General features: G+C 44.7%; 1 protein-coding gene across 8 annotated transcripts in view; it reads left to right on the forward strand.

Annotated features, from left to right (window-relative positions):
• Nucleotides 1–24,260, forward strand: part of NUMB (NUMB endocytic adaptor protein) — a 144,054-nt gene that overhangs the window by 101,161 nt on the left and 18,633 nt on the right. For 6 of the 8 annotated variants that reach the window (XM_030559633.1, XM_030559632.1, XM_030559638.1 and 3 more), the window contains 2 exons: nt 7,948–8,022; nt 15,445–15,477. In XM_030559633.1, coding sequence (XP_030415493.1) covers nt 7,948–8,022; nt 15,445–15,477 — 108 coding nt within the window. The remainder of the gene's footprint in view (nt 1–7,947; nt 8,023–15,444; nt 15,478–24,260) is intronic. The other 2 variants (XM_030559637.1, XM_030559639.1) reach the window with 1 other exon arrangement.

Consider the following 24,260-nt stretch of genomic DNA (forward strand, 5'->3'; position numbering starts at 1 on the left):
GAATCCGGTGCCTGACGGCTCCCCGGCGCGCGCCGTGGTTGAGCTACTGCTCCTGCTGCTTCCGTGCCAGCGGCACCGCAGCCAGAGAGCTCGTCTAAGTCGGATCGCCCGGCGCCGACACCTGCTACGGCACCGATGACGTCGTCACCGTCGATCCCGGTCCCACAAGGGCCGTAGAATCCGGTGCCTGACGGCTCCCCGGCACGCGCCGTGGTTGAGCGTATTGCTCCTGCTGCTTCCGTGCCAGCGGCACCGCAGCCAGAGGGCTCGTCTAAGTCGGATCGCCCGGCACCGGCACCTGCTGCGGCACCGATGACGTCGGCACCGTCGATCCCGGTCCCACAAGGGCCGTAGAATCCGGTGCCTGACGGCTCCCCGGCACGCGCCGTGGTCGAGCTACTGCTCCTGCTGCTTCCGTGCCAACGGCACCGCAGCCAGAGAGCTCGTCTACGTCGGATCGCCCGGCACCGACACCTGCTGCGGCACCGATGACGTCGGCACCGTCGATCCCCGGTCCCGCAAGGGCCGTAGAATCCGGTGCCTGACGGTTCCCCGGCACGCGCCGTGGTCGAGCTAATGCTCCGGCTGCTTCCGTGCCAAAGGCACCGCAGCCAGAGGGCTAGTCTAAGTCGGATTGCCCGGCACCGACGCCTCTGAGGCACCGACAACATCGGCACCGTCGATTCCAGTCCCACAAGGGCTATCGAATCCGGTGCCCGACGGCTCCCCGGCACGCGCCGTGGTTGAGCGTATTACTCCCGCTGCTTCAGTGCTGACGGCACCGCAGCCAGACAGCTTATCTAACTCGGATCGCCCGGCACCGACACCTACCGAAGCTCTGATGACCTCGGTACCGTGGATCCCGGTCCCACGAGGGCCGTCGAATCCGGTGCCTGACAGCTCCCCAGTACGCACTGTGGTTGAGCCTGCTGTTCCCTTCACGCCGGAGATGTTACCAACGGCGAGGGCTCTCAGTGCCATGACAGAGTCAGTGCTGCCTGACCCGGGCACCGCCGGTACGGGTAATACAGTCTCTTCAGGTGACTGTCCCCTGTCAGCACAGCAGAGCGGCACCGTTCATGATCACGGTCCCGCAGACACTCCAAGTCCTGTCGGCACGCCGGACACCACTGGCAGTCCCGGTGCTGTTTTCCTCGGTACTGGTCACACTCGCTGCACCGGTCGGTATCCCGTTCGCCGACCCGCTATCGGCACCGTTCCGACCTCTGGCACCGGGGCAGGTACCTTGACTCCTGTAGCCCTTCTCCGAGCCTCGAGATCTCGGTCGACCTCCCGACACCGTTCTGGTTGCGGGTCTGGATCTCGTTCCAGATACCGATACGCCTCCCGATGCCGGTCCCCGGTGCCGAGTTGGGCAAGGTCCGAGTGAGTCAGAGACTCTGCCTGTGCCTTCTTTTAGTACCTCCATGGCCGTCCGGACACGCATCCGTGTCATCCCATATGCGCAGATTTTATGCTCAGGACCACGATCCTGATATGATGGCCAGCGGGCGCCAGCCCCGAAGCAGAAAGAGGCTTGGCGAATGAACAGGCTTGGCCGCCAGGTGTACTCTGCAGGGGCCCTGCAGCTCGGGGTAGCAAAGCAACAAGCCTTGCTTAGCTGCGATAATTATAGCACCTGAGTGAAGGAGTTTCTCCCTCAAAACTTCCACCTGGAGTTCGCTGCCGTCTTGGAGGACGGGGGGAAAGAAGGTTCCCAGAGCGTCCCTCCAGGCCTCGTTGGACGCAGCAGACTCTGCGGCCGGCACTCTGGCCTTGAGTGTCGCCGTGAGGTGCATTTCATGGCTTCAGGTTTTAAACCTCCGGCCGGAGCTGCGGTATGCCATTCAGGATTTACCCTTTGTTGGTAAAGGCATCTTCGCGGCAGAGACAGCCCCAGACTGCGAAGTCTGGTGGGCAATAGGGTCCTAATGCGTCTCAGCATGTATACGCCAGCGACAAAACGCAGGCCTTTCTGGCCCCAGCCGCCATACTCTGTGCCTAGCCAGAGGCAGAACTCTGGCAAACGGCAGGGCCAAGGTGGTCGCAGACGAACGTCAGGACCCCTAAAGAGCCAAAGTCAAGGTCCCTCGCAATTACCACTGGGACCAAAGACGGACCTTCCAAGGTTCACCTGAGGGCGGTGTACCAGTCGCAGGACGGGATCCCGATCCCGCTTTCTCCTGGCATGGCCCCAGTTACTTTCAGATCGCTGGGTCCTGCGCACGATGGAGCATAGGTACCACCTTGAATTTGCTCCAGCCCTGTCCCATTTCAGCGGACGAAAGGGGTAAGGGGTTTTACCCCCATTATGCCCTAGTCCCCCACTCGAACACAGGTCTCAGACCTTCTTGGTCCTGCACGGACTCAACCGGGTTAGGATAAGGTTGGAGTTCTGCATGGTATCCCTGGGAATCATTATTCCATCCTTGCCTCCTGGGGGCTACTGTGCCGCCCTGGATATGAAGCACGCGTACTTTCGCAATGCCATCTTCCCTCCGCACGGGAGATGCCTCCGCTCTATAGCCGACTGTCAATACTCCGGTTTACGGCCATAGTCGCCGCCTACCGTCGCTGATGTCGGATATGCGTTTTTCCGTATCTGGACGATTCGCTTATCCACGGAGACTCTGAGACACAAACCACTCAGCGCGTGGGCATCGCCACGGTCTTATTCACAGGTCAAGGCCTGCTGTTTATTATAGAGCAATCCACTCTGGTCCCCACGCAGAGGTTGGGCTCCCTAGGGGCTATCCTGGTCTCCTACCTAGCCGGAGCCTGCTTATCGCAACTGAGATTTTAGGCGATGGCAACAATCATCTGAGGTCTGAAGGCTTTCCCAACGACCTCAGCTCGTTCTTGTCTCAGTCTCCTGGGTCCATGGTTGCCCGCAAGTTTGTAACCAAACACGCCAAGCTCCGCCTCCGTCCTCTCCAAGTCCGGCTCACTGCCCCTGACGGCGGACGCCTCATCTCTCTGCTCGAGTGTTCATAGTCACCTCTGAGCTTAAGGCCTTTGGTCTTCTAGGGAGCTGGCATTCCTCCTCAATGCCCCAAAAATTGAGAGTAGTCCGCCTGGCATGCCAGGGGTTCCAGCGGCAGCTGCGAGGCCGTTGTATCTCGGTGTTTACAGCCAACACAACGACCAGGTGCTTCATAAGTATTCAGGGGGGACATAGTCCCCCCCCCCCTTTTTTGTCAGGAGGCCATCCATTTCCGGGTCTTTGGCATGGCCCACTCGATGGAGCTGGCGACGTCCTTTCTCCCAGGCGTTTGGAACGTCCTAACTCTTTGCCTCAGCAGGTCTTTCCTGCCTTACGAGTGATCACTCTGCCCCATGTGAGGCGTCCCGCTTTCCGGAAGTGGAGATGTTTCCTCACACAGACCTGTTCGCTCACCGCGAGAGCAGGAAATGCCAGGTGTTCTGCTCCTTCCAAGATCTCTCCTCGGAATCGATCTTGGACGCATTCCTGATGCCGTGGAAAGGCCAACTGCATTATGCCTTCCCACTGTTCCCACTGGTTCATTAGGTCCTGCTCAAACTCCGCAGGGGCAGAGCGTGCATCATCATGATCACTCCAGAATGGTCCAGGCAGCGCTGACATACCACGTTACTCGGCCTGTCAGCCCAGACCTCATCACTCAGGGCAACGACAGGCTTCGTCACTCGGACCTGCAACCTCTTCGCCTCACGGTGGCTGCTGTGTACCTGAGTCGGGGTGACAGGCAGCCTTCCACCTGGTCGACGTACCGGGCCAGGTGGAAGCATTTCTTTTACAGCTGCAATACGCTCGATCTTGCTCCTGCTGAGGTCTCGATCCCCTCTGTTTGGCCTGCCTCTGGCCTTCAGCGGCAGGACCTGGCGGTATCAGCGCTGAGGATACACTCGGCAGCCATCTCTACCTTCCAGCAGGCTAAGATGGACGTTCAGTGTTCTCACGCTCTATGGGTTCGAGGTCCCTCAAGGGCTTGGAGCGCTTGCACCCTCGGGTGCGCCGCCCAGCCCCGACCTGGGACCTCAACCTAGTCTTGGCCAGACGGGTCTCTGAGATCAGAGCTCTTACGGGGGTTCCGCCGTACACTAGGTTTCACAATGACAAGGTGCAGTTATGACCGCACCCGGCTTTCCTCCCTAAGGTGGTTTTGGCTTTTCATGTTACCCACAGTTCAACGCAATGGGCACAACCGTTGCACTCCTTGGACATCTGTGGAGTGTTCGCATTATATTGTGCTGACAGAACCATTTCCTAAGGTGCCCCAGCTCTATCCCGGTAGCGGGCCAAAGGGAGGGCTTGCTTGTTCTCCTCTCAGAGGATCTCATCTGGGGTGATGGCGGACATCCCCACTTGTTATGATTTGGCTCATATTTCCCCAAGCCACATCAACGTGCATTCTACCAGGGCTCAGGCTTCATCTGCCGCCTTGCTGGCTCGTGTTTCTACCCACGAGATCTGTCGCGAAGCTCCATTGGTCCTCGGTCCATACCTTTGCTTCGCAGTATGCCCTGGTTCAGCAGTCAAGAGAGGCTGTAGCCTCTGGCTCAGCAGTTTTATTCTGCCACATTTCACTCCGACCCCACCGCCTTTGTAAGGCTTGGGATTCACCTAACTGGAATGGATATGAGCAATCACTCGAAGAAGAAAAGACGGTTACTCACCTTTGTAACTGTTGTTCTTCGAGATGTGTTGCTCATATCCATTCCACACCCGCCCTCCTTCCCCACTGTCGGAGTAGCCGGCAAGAAGGAACTGAGAAGCGGGTGGGCCGGCAGGAGTATATATGGAGCGCCATGGTGGCGCCACTCTAGGGGGCGACCTGCCGGCCCACTGAGTTGCTAGGGTAAAAGTTTTCCGACGAATGTGCACGCGCGGCGCGTACACCTAACTGGAATGGATATGAGCAACACATCTCGAAGAACAACAGTTACAAAGGTGAGTAACCGTCTTTTTCTGTTAACATTTCAAACTAAGATCAGACAGGAAGGTAAACTTTGTTTTTCAGATCTGAAGTGTGTACACACTCTCTCTCTCTGCTGGGAATTGTAAAGGTGTACCTTCCACGTTTCTGGAAGCAAAATTGAAGCCTTATGCTTGCATGATAGCCTAAATCAGGTGATACATGATGTAGTTTTTAGCATTGGTTAAATATGGGAGTCATATGCCTCTCCTCTGAGCTGGAGGTGAAAGCCACATTTTAAGAGTTGGAAATAAGGTTTCTAAAGATAAATGAATGGAGAGAACCAGCTGCTACTGTTCAGTTGGAAACTGTTTTCTTCAAGGCTGAGCTAACGAGACAATAGCTACGTTGTTGAAAGTTCTTTGCAGACAGATTCTTTTAAAAATCTTGTTCTGTAGAGCACAACAAAGACTGCAGAAATGTTGTGTTTTTGTTTTTTTTTTAATTTCACTTGTAACATTCATCGTTGAAGTCAATAGATGCTATCTTTTGGCTCTGTCAAAATGATAGGATGAAAATAATACTTTGTGTCTTTCATCCAAAGATCTCAAAGTTCAAGTGTAGAAAAAATGCATTCTCTGTCCCTTCCCCAGTACATTTGGAGGAAGGCACAGCTGTGTGATTTCTCTTTTTTTTTTATAATTCATTGACTGTCGAATGAAGTGTGGATTGTGCTCTTGTGGAGTGAGCAGATGCAGTTGATATGTAATAATGTCCCATTCATTGATGTGAAAGTGCTGTTGAAAACTGTTGCTGAAACTCATATTCAAAACAGCAGCAACAGAGCTGGTGAAAATCAGAACATGTGACTTCTCAAGGAGAGGTTTGGCAACATTTTGGAAAATGGCTGTCTTTTTTGTAGTGGGAAATGAGGCAATGTCCATTGCTCAGAAAGAAGTTCAGTAGGATAAACAAGTTGCCAAGTACAGGGGCTGAATTGGCTGGATCTATGTAGATGGAAACATTCTGCCTACACTACTGTAAATGAGATGCACAAATAGTTCCAAGATTTTTTTGAACTATTCTGTACCCATAAGTGCAGCTTGGATGTTTCCTTGGAAATAATATATTGGCCAAAATCCATGGATATGTGATGTGGTTTTACTAACTCAACTCTGATACCATGTTGGCATACTTTTGATCCTGGCTATGCTGACTTCTACGTAGAACTGAAATAGTTTCTAATCTTGCTTATAAAGATTGATTATGTCCTAACCTATTTTTAACACAGTTTGGTCAGTCAAATTACAAAATTCAGATCATAATTCTCCGTTGTTGCAGCTCCACCAGTGGTAGAAAACATGAAAGCAAAGCATAGAAGGGCTCAGGCATTTTTACTATTGTCATACAAGTAGTGATTAAGTTGGAAGCTCAGTCTGTATATAGCTGCAATACAAAACTGTGCCTGGAAGCATGCATTTATAACTACTAAAAATGTATTGTAATTGCTGTTTGAACGCATTTTTAAAGAAATATAATCATATTTAAGTAATTAAACTTCCTGTTCTAGTTAGAGAGTTTTATGAATGCAAGGCACTTCTCCCTTCTTGGATAAGTTTCCACAAAGGCCAAGTGAGGAGCATAATTGTAGTATTGCCGTCTGTAAGGGATTGTCTACACTTAAAAGGTTGTAGTGACACAGCTGCACTGCTGTAGTGCTTCAGTGAAGACGCTACTTATGCTGACGAGAGAGCTTCTGCTGTTGGTGTAAGTAATACGCCTCCCCGAGAGGCAGTAGCTATGTCGACGGGACAAGCACTTCTGTTGACGTAGCACCATCTGTTACGGAGGTTAGATTGGTATAACTGTCGCTTGTGGATATGGATTTTCCACATCTCTGAGCAACATGGTTATATCAACAAAAAGTTACTAGTGGAGACAAAGCCTCAATCAAAAATCTCAAGTTGAGTGTGGGATTGGCATAAAAACTAAATTTTAAAAAATGTATTTTGTCTTCTGGCTTTTGAATTTCTTGGGTTGCATTTTTCATTCATTTTCCCACATTCTCCTCAACCATAAAGATTAATCACTTTTTTTAATGAAAGCTGAGATTCCTGCCTAATCAGATGTTTTCAGGAGCTGGGGCTTTAAAAATGCCAAACATCATGAATTCACAACACTGTTTGGGTAACTCTAAAGTTAAATCTTTAATAGTTTCACAACATCTAGAGCATGGTATTTCAGCAGGGAGAAATCTTGAGGAGCTTGTAGTACTAGATTAAAATAATTCTGATGTCCAGTTTAACAAATTTTAAAGTATTTAGTTTTTAAATATAAAATTTCCTCTGAGTTGAATATATTATGTCTTTCTTTTCTTAATGCCCTGTGAAATAGTAAACGCCTAAATTTCTGATTGTGTAGCTCAATGGCTGACTTCTATCTTGTGTTATGCAAACCATTCTACAACTGAAGGTTTTAAAGATACTTTGCAATAGAATATTAAATGGTGAGAATGAATTGCTGAAGTGAAAGATATGGTAACCTGTGTTAACAGTATCATACAGCATTCCCACATTCTTTGCTGCTTAAGACTTTTAGGTTTGGTTATTGAAATAAACTTAAGTCTCATCTCATATTGGGTGCTTTCTCTGAACATTTTAATTATGTTGCAATGGCAGTATGAGATCTTAAAGTACTCTAACCACAGTAGGAAGAACATAAGGGGTAGGGCTCTTTACCAGAATGCAAGTGTCTTTCTGAGATGGTTTGAGGTTAGTAAATGTTTCCCTTCTTGGTGCTGGGTCACCTTAAAAGTGCTATCCAGTATAGGCCTGAGTGACACAGAAAGCCACTTATGCACCTGATCACTAATTCCTGTGCCATATACAGTAGGAATACAAATCTGAGTCTCAGCTCACCCAGTATTTTTTTTTTCTCTCAAGCATCTCATCTAGATTGGTATGGGTTGGAGGTGAGTGTGGCTTTCTGTAAGCATGTAAGTTTTCAGAGGGGCTGCCATGAAGTCTAACTTTTTTTTCCTCTTTCCTTGCAGTACTTGGGTCATGTGGAAGTGGATGAATCCAGAGGAATGCATGTCTGTGAAGATGCTGTGAAGAGATTGAAAGCTGTATGTATATCCGTTTCATCAAAATGTTGGCTCATGCTGTGAATGTTATGCCAAGATGTTGCTGATTCTGCAATAGCATTCCAGTTTCAAGTTGTGCACTTTTCACCTTTATGTAAGAAAAAGTTGGATCATTTATAAGACCCATTGCATATGATTATAGAGGCACATGTAATCTGGGAGTGGGAAGGGAGAGAGTTAAGTTTATTCTTCCTAGTTGTAGTAGCTAGTAGATATTTTTAAACAAGGGTTAGATAAAGAAAAATGGAGACAACAGTCACCCATACTGAATTGTTGTCCATAAGAGATTTTATTTTACTGATATTGATTAGATTTGAAGAATGGCCTCTCCCTTTGGAGTCTGCCAGTACTATTACACCCCTTAAACAGGGGACTTAATCCACTCTTTATTACACACAGCACTACTGCTTGATTTGGGCTCCTCTTTCCTATGCAAAATAGACTAGTAGCATTACTTCATGCATGCCAAGCTTGGATCTGCTCAAAATAGCCTAAAAGATTACCTGGTTGTGATGTCAGTATGGTGGGCTGCTCTTAGTTTGGCTTCTATAAACATTTGCTCCTGTGAACAGCACTTGTTCAAATACTTTCTACTCCTGCATCTCACTTTAGGAAGCCTGGTCTACACTGGGGAGGGAATCGATCTGTTACGCAACTTCAGCTACGTCAATAACGTGGCTGAAGTCGACGTACTTAGACCTACTCACTGTCGTGCCTTCACTGCAGTGAGTTGACTGCTGCTGCTCCCCTGTTGACTCCACCTGCACTTCTTGTGGCAGTAGAGTACAGGAGTCTACAGGAGAGCGCTCGGGCATCGATTTTATCGCGTCTAGTTTAGACGATCTGGTGGGTAGTGTAGACGTACCTGGAGATTGTCATCTATATCCTGTAGTGCTGTTGCCACAAAATCCTGTGAAAGTAATGAAGTCCAGTCAATTGGTTTGTTATCAAGGAATCAGGCTCCAAAAATCATATCAGGGTTGGAAGGGACCTCAGGAGATCATCTAGTCCAACCCTCTGCTCAAAGCAAGACTAATCACCAGACAGATTTTTGCCCCAGATCCGTAAGTGGCCCTCTCAAGGATTGAACTCACAACCCTGGGTTTAACAGGCCAATGCTCAAACCACTGAGCTATCTCCCTGACCCAATCTTGAAGGTTAGGAGGGAAAATAAAATTCAGCACGGGAATAATGCTAACTATGATGGATACAGAACTCCAGTCCCTTTTATCATTTCCCCTGCACATCTTGGCTGTGTAAGCTCTTCAGTGAAGCAGTTCATGGAGCTTCTGTTCAGTGGTGCAGCAAAATTACTTTAAGTAGATGATGTTGCTGCACCTTTGCAAATTTTAAGGCATCTGCTGCCAGACTTCATTTTTAGCGAGTCACGTGGCTTCTCACTTGTGTTTCTTCTCTGCTAGCACACATAACAGAAGGTTGTTTTAGATTTCCTTTTCCTCCTCGTGTTACACTATAAAATTTCTGAACTGATTTCAGTACCTTGATTAAACTTCATCTTAAATCTTTTCTTTCATTTCTGGCCCAGCCAATTTATAGCAACAGGTTAAAGCTACACCCCATCTGTTGTTGTTCAGTGTAGCAGTGATTGGTCCCTAATTTTGCAAACAGGGTTACAGATGATGTAAATGAGGCACTTTGTCCTTTATCAGATTTAGTTTTTTATGTAGCTAAAAACGCAAATATAGACTGACCACACAATCAAGCTGCATTCATTTTTGTCCTATCCCGTTCTATATAGGTTCTTATACTTCCCTCATTGATGTAGTGTCTACGTTCCTTCTGTTAGTATATTAAGTGATATGGCTAACATCTGTTGTGTAGCTTATTCTTCTACTTATCTTCTCCCCAGGGGGAGAATTGTGTGCAGAATGGAGTGTTCTGTTCTGGTAGTTTTTAAAAAACCTGAAGCCCAGAAGCCAGTTAAGTATGGCTAAACTTACAACTAGTGAAATATGTAAACATTAAAAGTTCTTAAAGCACAGTGCATACTATTTCTTTGGAATCCGTATAAGAGCAGATATCTGATTTAGCTTGCTTGAATTACCAATTCATATACCAAACTTAAATTGAGATAAAAGTTAAAGGTTTACCTGCTTTTCCTGTGGACAGCTAAATATATTCCTTGTAAATAGTTTAATTACCTAAATAGCCTGATAGCTGATTTTAAGTTTCCAAACTTAATGCAGCATTCAAGGTGGAGATAGCTTTTCTGCTTGTAAGAATCTAAAGGAGGTATTTGAATTAATTAATGTGAGGCAGATACAGAAAATATGACAACAGCACATGCCTGTTCCAATTGCTGTCTTCATAGTCCTATCTCCCAGCTTGGAACCTGAGAAACTGACATAAAATTCTCAGCCATGCCACCTACTGTAAGACTACTGAGCCTACTTTTGGCAGGGATTTTTTTTAATGGTGAAACTCCATGAAATTGAAGTTCATTTGGAGTTTGTCATTAGAATTTAAGACACTATCATTTGGGTTTTGTTTTTGGAATATTTCCCTCTAATATCTTAGAAATCAGATTATTTGAAGCTCTTTCCTCTTTTTTTTTTTTTAAGGCTCTTGTGTGTGTCTGCCATGTGCAAGATTACTAAAATACAAGGCTTTTTTCCAGCAGTAGCATTTTGACATCCAACAATGGAATTCATCCTTAAGAGGGATTCTACCTTTCATCCTAAATTGGTAAATTTAGGTGCTCATCTTCTTCCCTATAACCAAATATAACAGTTCAGGCTGCAATCTTCTGACTTCTTTTAGGGAATGTCAGACCTTGAGAAGCTTTAATTCTCGTATGGTTACAATGCCTTCAAATCTATGTTGCCTGTTCTGATTTTATGCCACACTGACCTTTTTCAGCGAATGTATTGTTTTCTCAAAATCCAGTCAACAGGAAGAATGGACATAAGATATATCTAGTTACAAGCAGGAGGGACTAGGTGATAGCAGTCTAGAGTTGTCAAAACACTTGCTTGGTTGGTAGCTCATCAAGTAGTTATGCTTATTTTTTCTTTCTAATTTATTTTAATAGTGTAGGATTTTTCCAAATTCCAGTTTTCTGGACTGCAATCAGAAGAATCTAGCAAATATGTTATGCATCATCTTCTACCTCTTAGGCCTGACTCATCAGTCCAAACAAAATTTTATGGGATCCTTCAGGAAGAGTGTAAAACAGGAATCTCATTGAGAAAATAACTTTTTTAATCCTTTTTCTCAGTATCCTCCTAAAAAAAATAAATACAAATTGACTTCTCCAACACATTGATGGGAAATGTCCCGATTTTTAGAGGGTTTTGTTGTCACTTATTAGTTGACTGTAGCATATTGACCAGTGTATCCTACACAACTAAATTCACAGGTCTGACTTTTAATTGCAGTAGAATAGCTTCAAAGAGCCACTCCAGCTACACCTTTACCTGTCCTCGGGAGCCAAAAAATCTTACCGTGTTATAGGTAAAACCGTGTTATATCGAACTTGCTTTGATCCACCAGAGCATGCAGCCCCTCCTCCTCCCTGAGCACTGCTTTACTGTGTTATAGCCGAATTTGTGTTATATTGAGTCGCGTTATATCGGGGTAGAAGTGTATTTTAAAAAAAAAAGTCTGTAGATAGTGAGCCCCTGCTAACCCTGATATCTGCACTGTGCCAAACATTTAGTTTGTGACTGATAAGTAATAACTCCTTCATTTTGAAACTTAAATACATGAGGAATGTGTCACATCAAAGATCCCAGTATAAATACAATGCAGGATTAATCTTGCATGGGTGAGGTCATGGCCTATGAAATGATTGCACTCAAATAATGAATCTGAAGTGCTGTTTAAAACTGCACTTGGATGCAGAAATAGACTGCATCTAAACATATGATTATAATTTCTATCTCCGTCCCATGAGTAGTCAACAATATGTACTGTAGCCAGAAAAAGATAAAGCAGTACTACAGCACTGGTTGCCTGCCAGCTAAGATTGAGTGGTACTTAACTAAAAATGTACTTTCATGTTCTGATGTTGGAAAATTAATTTGAAGAAAAAATTTCAAAGTGAGCACTGTGTAGATTTGTCAACGAAATTTCTATAACTGTAGCATATTCTATTACTGCAGGTTAATAGAGTCAGGATGCTAATTGTACTTACAATGTCTCCCCGGTAGAATAGACACTTAGAGTACATTAGAATTTCATTGCTTTTGAAGCCCTTTGTCCTATTTTGATGCAGTGGCACAGCAATCTTGTTTGTAGTTAAGGGGTCATTACATCCATTTGTCATCGTTTTAATATTCTTCTTGATGTGAACAATGAGGTTTGCGCTTTTCTATTGGTTGGCTGCATTACCAGTTGGATTTAAATTGCACATATATTAGTGTTATACTCAGACACTATAGATGTATTTTTTGAAGCCACTTTACTGTCAATTAAAGAAATGTATTTTGCAAATTGCAAAATCATTAGCTTCATGCAGGATTTAAACTTACAGGTCTCTTGTATGTTACTCCTGTGCAAGAAGGCACTACAAAAAGACTGTACTTTCTTGTCTCATGTCATATCTGTTTTGGTTTTAAGTTGCTTTAGTGTGTACTAGCAGTTTCTAACTTGTTGTTCATTTTAAAAAAATGATGCATTTCTTTTAATATATGTTCTTGTTTTAGCAGGTAAAAGAAACATAATTTAATTGTTTTTAAAACATACATTATTTATCTCTAAACTATTAACTCTTATTGCTGTTTAAAAAACATTTTGCATGTTGTCTTTCAGTTAACTTTTTCCTGGGGTGTTCAAAGAAATTCATGTTTAACCAGTGCTTTGCTGAGAGCAAAATTAATGATTAACCATCCCTGTAAAAATGAGGTCACTTCTGGTGAATCTGTTTAGCTTTTGCTACATCTTTTAAAAGCTGTTACTTAGTTTAATACAATAGATTTTACTCAACTTGGCAGCAGCATCCAGCCCCTTCTTATTAGGTACCTCACAGTGTGATTAATTCATTAGTTCCCCAACTAATATTCAGTATGTCCTGTCCAAGTAGAGGAGCTCTTGCTTTTGAAAAATTTTCTTTGGAGCCTCTCTGCTGATATAAACCTTATGTAATATCTCTAAATTTAAAGAATATATGTATGTTTAGATAGTAAAATGTGTAGTAAACATGAAATAATTACATATGAAAAGAATTACAGGCTGAGAATGAAGGGCGGGTGGGGAGAAGTCAGGAAATGCAAGGTTAAGATTGATGATCCCTTGTCCCTTTTGAGTTTCCTGGCTTTGCTTGCCTGGTGTCAGCCTTAGTTTTGTTTAAATATAGAATTTTGTTTTAACAATCAGTTTGACTCTCAGGATATGTATAAACATGCAGATCTTTAGTATAAAAAGGCTTAACTATTGGAACATTGGTATAGATGGTGTCTTAAACTGCAGTGGGGAATGAGATGAGATTTTTCCCTGCTGTGGGTAGAGAGATCCTCTGCTGGTTACCGCTATACCATTAGATTGTTTCCTACAGGATGGTTACTGTCTTTCACTGGCAGAGAGATGAGCTGGATTATCTCTAACTTGAATAATTCATTGTGGCATAGTGTGCTACCTCTGCAAATACTTTGGAGGGATAGCAAAGGCAGCATCATGCTCTTTAGGAGCCTGCCATTAATTACTGAATGGACATGCATATAGACATGGGGGTATGAGTTAGCAGGTGTATGGGTTCTAACTCAAGAAGATTTTACCTACCTCAGATATATCTGAGTGTTTAGTCTCTTGTTAGACTTTGGCACCAAAGGTGAAGCCAGTAAAATATGAATGAATGAAATTGCATGGTAAATACACTTGAAATTTGCACATCTTACCTAATTAACTTGTCCATTTTTGTTCAACACCCCCACCACCAAAATCAAGCCCATGGTGTGAAGCTATCTAGAGCACTCACGTTCAATTATTTCACTGAATCACCTTCCCTCTGTGAGCTGACTTCTGTTGGATATACTTCAGAGATGCCTTATTCATCCTGAGGCTCTGGGAAGTACGATGAATGCCTAGTGTTCCTCTTTTGTGTAAAGAGGTAACATTGGAAGGCTTCAAAATGAGTTTTGTGAGGAAACTCATCTTGAAAGTAGGACAGTTAAAGCACAGATAAAGAGGATCTTCAAGATTCCTGTTAGGGGATATAGGATCCTAGGACATAGGGAAGTGCATGAGAAGGGTGGGCACAAAAATGATCTGTATTGTAGAGTACTTGCCAAGCTTAATTCTTTGTTTAGCTTGAACAGCTTCAATTTAAAAAACAGGCTTCTGAAACAAGTGAACTTCTTGGCATTTACAATAAAAAAAGAAACCAACTTCAAAAACAGCAACAATTCCTTTGCTTTCAGAGGAAATTGAGAGAGCACACAGAAGCAGACCCTCAGGACTTTCAGTCCAGAGCAGTGATCCCCAGCCTTTTTCGTCTGGCGGGCGCCGGACGACGAGCTACCAAGGACCATGGCTGGTGGATGAGCATCTGCCGAAACGCCGCTGAGAAGCAGCAATGTCAATAGGCTTCGCTGCTGACAAGCAGCAGCATCCAGAGGCGTCGCCACTGAAATGCCGCCGACAAACAGTGTTATCCAGAGGTGTCACCGCTGAAATGCCTCCAAAAATCATTGGCATTTCAGCGGCGATACCTTTGGATGACGCTGCTTCTCGGCAGGATTTCAGCGGATACTCGTCCGCCGGACAGTACGTGGGCACACAAAGATGCCTCGGCGGGTGCCATGGTGCCCACGGGCACCTCATTGGGGACCACTGGTCCAGAGCAAGTTTTTTATGGCTGAGTTCTAAATTCCAAAAACTGGATTATAGTGGAAATGGGGTCCCAAAAGTGTGTCTCTGTATTTAACTGTGTGCTATTCCAGCAATTTTAGATGTTTCTCCAGTTTGCAAATATTTGTTTTGGGAATCCTCATTTCATGTGAAGCAAACTCTTTGTTATGATAAAAATTAAAAATTTACATTTCTCAGTGGTCTTAAACTACAGAATCTGGATTGTTTAATCTCCACGCCTGCTGCCAAGTTGGATTTATAACCTTACTAAAGAGAACTAAACAGGAAGACTGCTGCAAACAAAATAACCACTTTGCATGGAATTGGGTCTCAGGTTCAGTTCAGTTCTCATTTCCCTCTTTTCACCTGTTTTGGGGCTGTAGCTTCTGATCTTATTAGCATTCCATGTACAACCTGTTTATCTACATTTTCATGGGATTTTTCACATTTGCCTGTCGCATTCTCTATGGCTAACTCTAAACACCCCTTACTTTCCCTCCATTTCCCAACTCTTGTATGTACTTGTTGGTTTGAAACTCTGGGACACTTTAGCTACCTACAGTAATAGCACTCGACTTGTCCCCCCTGTTCCTCCAGGAAAGGAAGTTCTTCAAAGGCTTCTTTGGAAAAGTAAGTTTAATGCCTCATTTGTGCTTGCACTATAAGGAGTTACATCCCTGGTATAGCACTGTCATAGATCAGAGTGTTATAGAAGCCACAGCAATCCATTTCAGAATGTGTCTGTCTGCTTCTGACTGAGATGACCTGGAATGACACTATTCAAGAAAATAATCTGGGTAAAAGGCAGCCCAAAATAACGATCTATTGACAGGCTGATGGTATGCAAAATTCCAGTTTTTAAATGGTTTGGTCTTCCTGACAAAACTGCAGCACTAGATTGGTAATGCTGTTAGTACTTCCCCTCTGGTCTCCTGAGCTCAGATTTGGACTAGGCCATATGGAAGACAGACTGATGTATTAGAAGTTTGTTCACATCCTGAAATCATTGCAGAGTTGACCCTGAACTACAGCTTTCGATAGTGTAGGGAGAAAATACTGGTAGGCACAGTGCTATCCATCTTACACCTTCCTTTCCTGAGAACCAAATTAAATTTAAGGCCATATGAGGATGGGGCAAAAACTTAGGTTTTGTTTATATATTTTTCTTACCAAAGTTAAGATAATGCATAACACTGTGGGACTCAGAAACCTGCTGTCTGCGATATTTCGTTTCAGTGCAGTGCTACTCAGGAAAGCACCCTCTTAGTGTGTGTGTGTGTGTGTGTGTGTGTGTGTGTGTGTGTGTGTGTGAATATAAATTCTCCATGTTGGTGTACTGTACCAAGTTATTTTGCGTGGGCACACATTCTTATAGGGCAAAGATTGTAATCTCTAACAAATCAAATTGCATTCCTTTAGTACATCAGTAATCTGTGCCTTCCTTGTACATGGGGAACAGAAGCTGTGTTAAAGCAAAGTTAAAACCTTTTAAAATGGTTTAACTTATACAGGACAAATGAGAGGATTTGATTTTGAAATATCTTATTAAGTGTAAGCTTAGCTTAAACACCTGTTAGTGGTTTGAATTTTAAAATGTTTTTATTACATTTACTGCTTAAAGAAGAAAAGCTTTTATGACAGACTCTCTGATCAGAAGTTTCTTCCACCCTGCTTGGGGAGTAAAAGCAGAAGTACTTTCAGTAGACCTTTGGAGAAAATTAAAGTTCTTCAAATAGGTGCACCTGGTATTCCAGGGCACTGGAGCCAGAGAATCTCACCCAGCAGTACCTGTAGGGGTGGCACTCATGCCTTGTAGCTGTAGTCACTCCCATAGCTATGAGGCTGTGCTGTCACAGCTGCTCTCCTCCCCCAGTTCCTTCTCACCACCCATGGCTGGAATCAAAGCTCTGTGTGGTAGTTACCTCACGTTTTCTACCACCTAATTTTCTGAGTTTTCCCCGCCTCTTCGTATATATAGTCAGTAATACTGTAGATAGTGTTAGTGAAGTTAGGATACTTACTGCCCTGCGTTATGCCCTCACCAGTGTTCAAACACTGCCTGTTGAGGGGAGGGGGATGCTGAATAGCGATCCCTATACGAGTTGCTTGCTGGGTTTAGGTGAGAGACATGCAAAGGAGTGATGCTCCATTTGTAAGTTGTTTACCAAAAGGACCAAGGTGGCCAGAGGCTTAAGCGTGAAGCAGAACTTTCTCAAGCATGCTATATGTCCTGTTTTGGCACTGAGGGCCACATCTGATTGGTGGTCATCTTCAGACTGGGTGATTGAGGCTCTCCCCCTTCCAATGCTTGCGTCTCCCCCAAGAGATAGAGGAGCTGTTCAGCCTCTGCAGGTACTGAGGAAGAAGTCCCATAAAACTAATCAGGACCATCTCAGGCCTTGTGGAGTTTCCTTCTTTTCTAAAAAGGGTACAGGCCAGCACCATACCACTTTCAGCACACAGGTTTGAGCAGGTCCACCAAATACTCCTTGGTACCAGGCTGAAACCACCAAGAACCTCTGTAGTTGATTCCAGTTCCGGCTTTAGAGTGTCCATTGAGTCTGGTACTGACAACATAAATGCCGACACTGACTGTCTCCATGCTGGTGGCATACAAAGTGGCTGCAGATTTACTCTGCCTGGAACAGACTCTACACTCATCCAGCACTTTTTTGAGGCCACAGCCTCCACTGTCTAGTCAACACCATCCGGTCATGTCGTAGAGACACAGGGTCCATCAATGCTGCAGCCTATAGAATTGAGGCCAGTGCCAGGCCCAGCACCAAGGACTTTGTTGACACCGGTACAGTCCTCAGCACCAATGTTGTGTCCATAGGAAATCCTGTCTTCTGCTTCCGTACTACTGCTAACCTGTTTACCAATGCTTTCCCCAGCACCAGGAGTGGGTGACACACATTCAGTACTGGCTGTGCTGATACCTCATTGGCAAGAGTACTGTTGTCTGTCTGCTTCCCCCACGAGTCTCACTGCATTCTTTAGGGATCATAGAATCGTAGGACTGGAAGGGACCTCAAGAGGTAATCTAGTCTAGTCCCCAGCACTCATGTCAGGATTAAGTATTATCTAGACCCCATCCCTGGTAGGTGTTTGCTTAACCTGCTCTTTAAAATCTACAGTGAATAAGATTCCACATCGTTGTAGGAAATTTATTCCCATGCTTAAGCACCCTGTAAGGAATTTTTTCCTAATGTCCAACCTAACCGCCCTTGCTGCAATTTAAGCCTATTGCTTCTTGTCCTGTCCTCAGATTAACAAGAACAATTTTCTCTCTCCTCTTTATAACAACCTTTTAAGTCAGGGCTGGGCAAACTATGGTCCTCGGGCTGAATCCGGCCCGCCAGCCATTTTAAGCCTTCCCTTGAGCTCCCACTGGGGAGCAAGGTCTGGGGCTTGCCCTGCTCAGGCACTCCAGCCAGGGCACAGGGTCAGGGACCGCTCCATGTGGCTCCCAGAAGCAGCGGCATGGCCCCCCTCTGAGTCCTACGTGCTCCAATGACACCGCTCCAATGGGAGTTGCAGGGACAGTGCCTGTGGATGGGGCAGCATGCAGACCTGCCTGGCTGCGCCGCCGCATAGGAGCTGGAGAAGGGGCATGCTGCTCCTTCTGGTAACCGCTCGAGGTAAGAACTGCCAGAGCCTGCACCCATGAGCCCCTTCCCGAGCCCCAACCCCCTGCCCCAGTCCTGATCCCTGTCCTGCCATCTGAACCCCTTAATCCCAGCCCAGAACACTCTCCTACACCCCAGACTCCTCAGCCCACACCCCATTTCCCTTCCCCAGCCTGAAGCCCCTTCCTGCACTCTGAACTCATTTCTGGCCCCACCCCAGAGCCCGCACCCCCAACCAGAGCCCTAACCGCCTCCTGCATCCCAACCCAATTTTGTGAGCATTCATGGCCCGCCATACAATTTCTATTCCTAGGTGTCGCCCTTGGGACAAAAAGTTTGCCCACCCCTGTTTTAAGTACTCAAGGACTGTTAATCATATACCCTCTGTCTTCTCTTCCCCAGACTAAACAAACCCATTTTTTTTTTTCAGTCTTTCCTGATAGGTCATATTTTCTAGACTTTTTAAATTATTTTTGTTGCTCTTCTCTGGACTTTCTCCAATTTGTTCACATCTTTCCTGAAATGGAACTGGACACAATACTCCAGCTGAGGCTTAATCAACACGGAGCAGAGTGGAAGAACTGCTTCTGGTGGCTTGCTTACAACACTCCTGCTAATACATCGCAGAATGATGTTTGCTTTTTTTGCAACGGTGTTACACTATTCACTCATATTTAGCTTGTGATCTGCTATGACTCCTGGTTTACTCTGGTGGTGCAGAGGCGCTATTATGGCAGTCAGCAGCAGCACCATTCACTGCACTTCACTGGGCAGTCTTTTTCCACAAGGCAGCAGGACTACCCTGGAGAGGGTCATATGTACTGGAGGCAAATGCCTTTTGGTTCTGGTTTCAGTCTGACTTTTCCCTGTCCCCATCCTCTGGCATCTACTAAGCACCAATTTTGTCTTGTGTATCCAGGGCGGTGATCCAGTCATGATTTTTACATTTGAGGACAGGATGACTCATTTTTACGATGCTTGGGACTTGATTTCCATGGACAGCTGGGTCCTAACTCAATCTGATATTGCTTATGCCATCTAGTTCCTTTCCATCCTTTCTCCCTTCCCTCCTTCCCATCCCTTTTCAAGGACCTCTCTTGTGAGACACTGCTCCTCAAGTAGGTTCAGTCTCTGCTAGATTTGGGAGCTGTGGCATAGGTTCCTCTGCAGTAACAGGATTGGGGGTTTTATTCCTGGTACTTTCTGGTTCCCAAGTCCAAGGGAGGGGTGAGACCTGCAATCTTAACAAATATATCAGGTTCATGGATGCTCACCCTAAAAACTATCCTCATATTAATCACAATGACTGGCTTGCTGCCCTGGACCATCGAGATACTTATTTCCACGTAGCGATTTTCCCGAGCCACAGGAGATTCCTATGGTTTGTTGTGTCGAACCAGCAATATCAATACACCAAACTCAGTTCCCTGGATCTTTACCCAGTGTATGGTTGTGGTGATTGTATACCTCAGGAAAAAAGAAATTCATATCTTCCATATCTGGACGATTGGTTGCTGAGAGGCAAGTCCAGGGAAGAGGTCCTCTCTTACGTGTACATCTCAGTACACTTACTCAATTGCTTGGGCCTCACCCTAAACAGGAAGTCAGCAATGATCACCATTAAAAAAATCTAGTTCCTTGGGGCCCTAATAGATTCTAGTAGTCTGAGATGTTTTCAGATGATTCGTCGCCTTTGTCTGAAGCTCAACCCTCTACCACAGCTTGAGTATGCCTGAGGCTGCTGGATCACATGACTATACACACAAATGATCCATTTTGCCAGATTGCATCTTTGACCCCACCAAATGCAGCTGAAGTCAGTCGATCATCCGACCCATCATACCTTGGACAGACTTGTCCAACTTCCTCTACTGATCCAGGATGCCTTATGGTGTTGGAGGTTCAGGGCAATATATGCCAGGGCGTTCTTCTTGCTTGGCCCCCACCGACTAGGATTATTGTCAATGACAGTTCCTTAAGAAGCAAATGTTTTCTCTGAATCATGAGTGGTCTCAGAAGCCCAGTTGAGGCACATCTGGCAGCGATTTTGGTGTTTCCAGGGGCAGTTGGTATTTTTGAATATTATGGTAACAAGGTTCTTGAAAGGAGTATCTCATCTCCACCCACCAGTGAGAGAAAAAGTCCTTTGTGGACCCTTGGTACAGTCTTACTGGCTCTGATGGGACCGCCATTTAAGCCTCTAGCATCTTTTTTTCTCTCCTTGTGCCAAAATATTGCATTTCTGGTAGCAGTAACATGTGCAAGGAGCATGTGAGAGTTGTAGGCCTTGATGGCAGAGCCTCCTTACACGCAGCTCTCCAAAGACAAAGTGACCTTGTGGCCAGGCACTAAGATTTTATCTAAAGTGGTTTTTCAATTAATTTTAACCTAGTGGTGTGCTTCCTATGTTCTTTCCTCAGCCACATTCAGCCCTGGCAGAGCACTGTCTTCACATGCTGGATGTCAGGTAATGCCTAGCCTTTTACCTGGACAGGACTAAACCTCTTCATGATTCTCCATATCTGTGTTATGTGCAGACTGAATGAAAGGACAAGCAGTCTCTTCGCAGGTGATTTCTAGGTGGATAACGTCCTGTATCAAAACAGCTTATGAAATAGGTCTGACAACACACCCATGAAAGGTGCAACTTCATTCTGGGAGAGCTCATGCTATGGCATTCTTAAATGCTGTTTTAACATTGGATGTCTGCAGGGCTGCCATTTGGTCAGCTGTACATATGTTTCTGACCCATTATGCCACTACCGCAGCATGCAGAGCAGACAAACTTGGGAAGACAGTTCTGCAATCCTTGCTTAAATAGGCTCCAAGCCACATCTCCTGTGAGTACTGCTTGTTTCACCTACATGGCATACTTGGCTGCATCTCCTCAAAGAAGAAAAAAGTTACTTACCTGTATTATAACTGTTCTTCGAGATGTGATGCAGAAGGGTATTCCGCAATCCTCCCTCTCCCTTCCGCATCAGTCTATGCACTTGACCTTTGGTGTGAAGGAACTGAGTGAGGCTGGGGCTCCTCCCCCATCATATAGCTGGGGGAGGAGCTACAGCCATGACAACCATTGAGGTACTGGTAGCCGAGAGTCTCTGGCTGCTGGGCACACACATACCCCTACAAAGAATACACCTCTGTATCACGTCTCGAACAGTTACAGTAGAGGTAAGTAACAGTCTTTACAGTACATGCCACATAGAGAAACAGCTACATCTCCATCCATATTCCTGTAAGCTGGGAAACGCACATTCTGCTGTGATGGGTATAAATAATGAAGTGAGAGGCTTTGACTCAAGGCCCACGTATCATATTTGGGAGATGTGTTTTATAGGACAGATCTAATTAGATTGCTGTGTTGTAAAAGCCACATTTAGAGAAGACTCTGCCTAAAACAGCTACAACACTTTGACTGGAAGTTTGTGCTGTTTACAGCTTAGAATTAAAAATGTTTCTTACCTAATGGCGAAGGGAGAAACCAGAGTTATCACATTAAATGAGATGTCGGCTTTCTCTTTACTATATATTGGCATTCCTATCCAGTGTCATGCTAAAAAGTAGATATGTGATTGGGTACAGGAACATAAATTACACACAGCAACTCTTAAAGAGCAATATCTTTCAGGATAGAGAGCGTATTAAATACTTGGACTTATAAGACTCAGCAACTCCTTTTTCTGATAGGCACTATTTTGCTACAGCTTTTTTCTCATCTTGCTCTTTGTTTTTTTTGCAATTTCCAAAAAGAAAAAGATTTGGTTCCCTTTCAGTCCGTTAAGTTTTCAATCAGCATTTAAAAACAGTTATCCTAACTACTAGTGGAGGTATCATTTAAGAAATTGGTATGTTAATTGCCTAAATTAAGACACTGAAGTTGTCTTGCAAATCTAGGGGGGAAATCTGTCTTTCATATAACAAAGTATAGCTTTTACCAGGAATATCTGTAATAAATTGTGTTTAACATGCACCTTTGCCTATTTCATCTATATGTTCCCAACTGATCAGCTTCCACTGAAATTAATTCAGGTGTTCCAAAGCTTCTAGAAGCTTATAACTACCACAAGTGTTTTAAAAAAAACAAAAAAAAAAAACAAAAAAACCTGAGCAAAACACTTGCTTGATGTGATAAGAAATCAGACCTGGACCAGTGACATATTAGTAGATCTATCTTTCAACCATCCAGGCTTGTGCTTCTATGGGAGATATCACTTGTGGCTAACTTTGAAAGGTTCCAAGGTAGTACACCTTAAAATCATAAAATTAAGTATGAAAATTCTATTTAAAGGTCATTAAAAGTTCCTAAAGCTTCATTTTCTGAGCCCTGTGCAACACATAAATGTATGTCCTGCCTTTATAGATGGAAGGGTGCAATTTTTTTTAAATAAAACTTGTCTGCGGTGGAGTTGTGATGAGTAAGCTCAGGTGAGATGGTCAGCACATGTGTACCACTGGCACATGTTATCTGTAAAATGTAGGCATGCATATGTCAGGGACATATGCCTGTGTTTGCCAAAAGCTGGGAATGGGCAATGGGACGGATCTCTTGATGATTACCTATTCTGTTCATTCCCTCTGGGGCAGCTGGCATAGGCCACTGTCAGAATACAGGATGCTAGGCTAGATGGACCTTTGGTCTGACCCAGCATGGCCATTCTTAAGTCTCTGTGTATATATACATAGAAATTATAAATGTATCTGTGTGTTTTTGTATAGGGTTCAGACTTCAGAGTTGACACAGCAACAAAATGAATGGAAACAGCTCATACCTTTTAAGGTATGTGTCTGCATCGCAATTAAAAGCCTGCGGCTGACCTATCCAACTGGCTCAGGAAGGAGCTGTTTAATTATAGTGTAGATGTTTGGGCTTGGGCTCTAGGACCCTATGAGATGGAAGGATCCTGACAGCCCAAGCCCAAACATCTGTACTGCAGTTAAACAGCCCTTTAGCCCTAGCCCTGTGAGCCCGAGACAGCTGGCACAGGCCAGCCGCATGTGTCTAACTGCTATTCCCTTAAGCCACGTCTACACTTGGAGCTAGGAGTGTGATTCCTGGTTCGCATAGACATGCACTAACTCTCATTGAACTAGCATGCTAAAAATAGTAGTGTAGCCTCGGCACCACAGACAGTGATGGGCAGAAGCATGGGCTAGCCACACTACGGACAAATCTGTGGGGTCCAGATGGGTTTGTATTCAGAGTGGCTAGCCCATGCTGCTGCTTGCTGCTGCCTCTGGTGCCATGGCTACACTACTATTTGTTGTGTGCTAGCTCAATGAGTGCTACCCTGAGTGTCTCGCCACCAGCTCCAAGTGTTGGATGTAGCCTGAGTTGCTGTTTTAGTTTAAGGCAGTGCTAACTGGCTGACATTCAGAAATCTGTCTTAATCTAACTGGCTAGAAACTTTGTATTTAAAAATGAAATATTTTATTTTGCAGTATCTGAGTCTCAGTAGTCAGCTAGATGCATAGTGGTCAGGATTGTTTTACTTTGCTGTTTTAAAGCTTTTAATGTCACAAAACTTGCATATAGACATGTAACTTAGTAATTCCTCATTTCCTCTTAATTTTAACATCTTAACTGCCATGAGAAACACTATTCTTTAGGAAAGGCCTTAACTTCAGTCTGCTGCTTTCTTCTACTTACTGATGTCCATTTTTCGGCATTAATGTAACTGACTGATCAGTGTGTGTCATGCATCCCCTCTGTGCCTGGTCCACAGAGAATGCAAATCTCTTATAGCTCTCGTCTTGTAGACTCATGCTTTTAACTCTGGA

This window comes from Gopherus evgoodei, chromosome 4 (genome assembly GCF_007399415.2).
Source record: "Gopherus evgoodei ecotype Sinaloan lineage chromosome 4, rGopEvg1_v1.p, whole genome shotgun sequence".
NCBI classification, from domain to species: domain Eukaryota; kingdom Metazoa; phylum Chordata; order Testudines; family Testudinidae; genus Gopherus; species Gopherus evgoodei.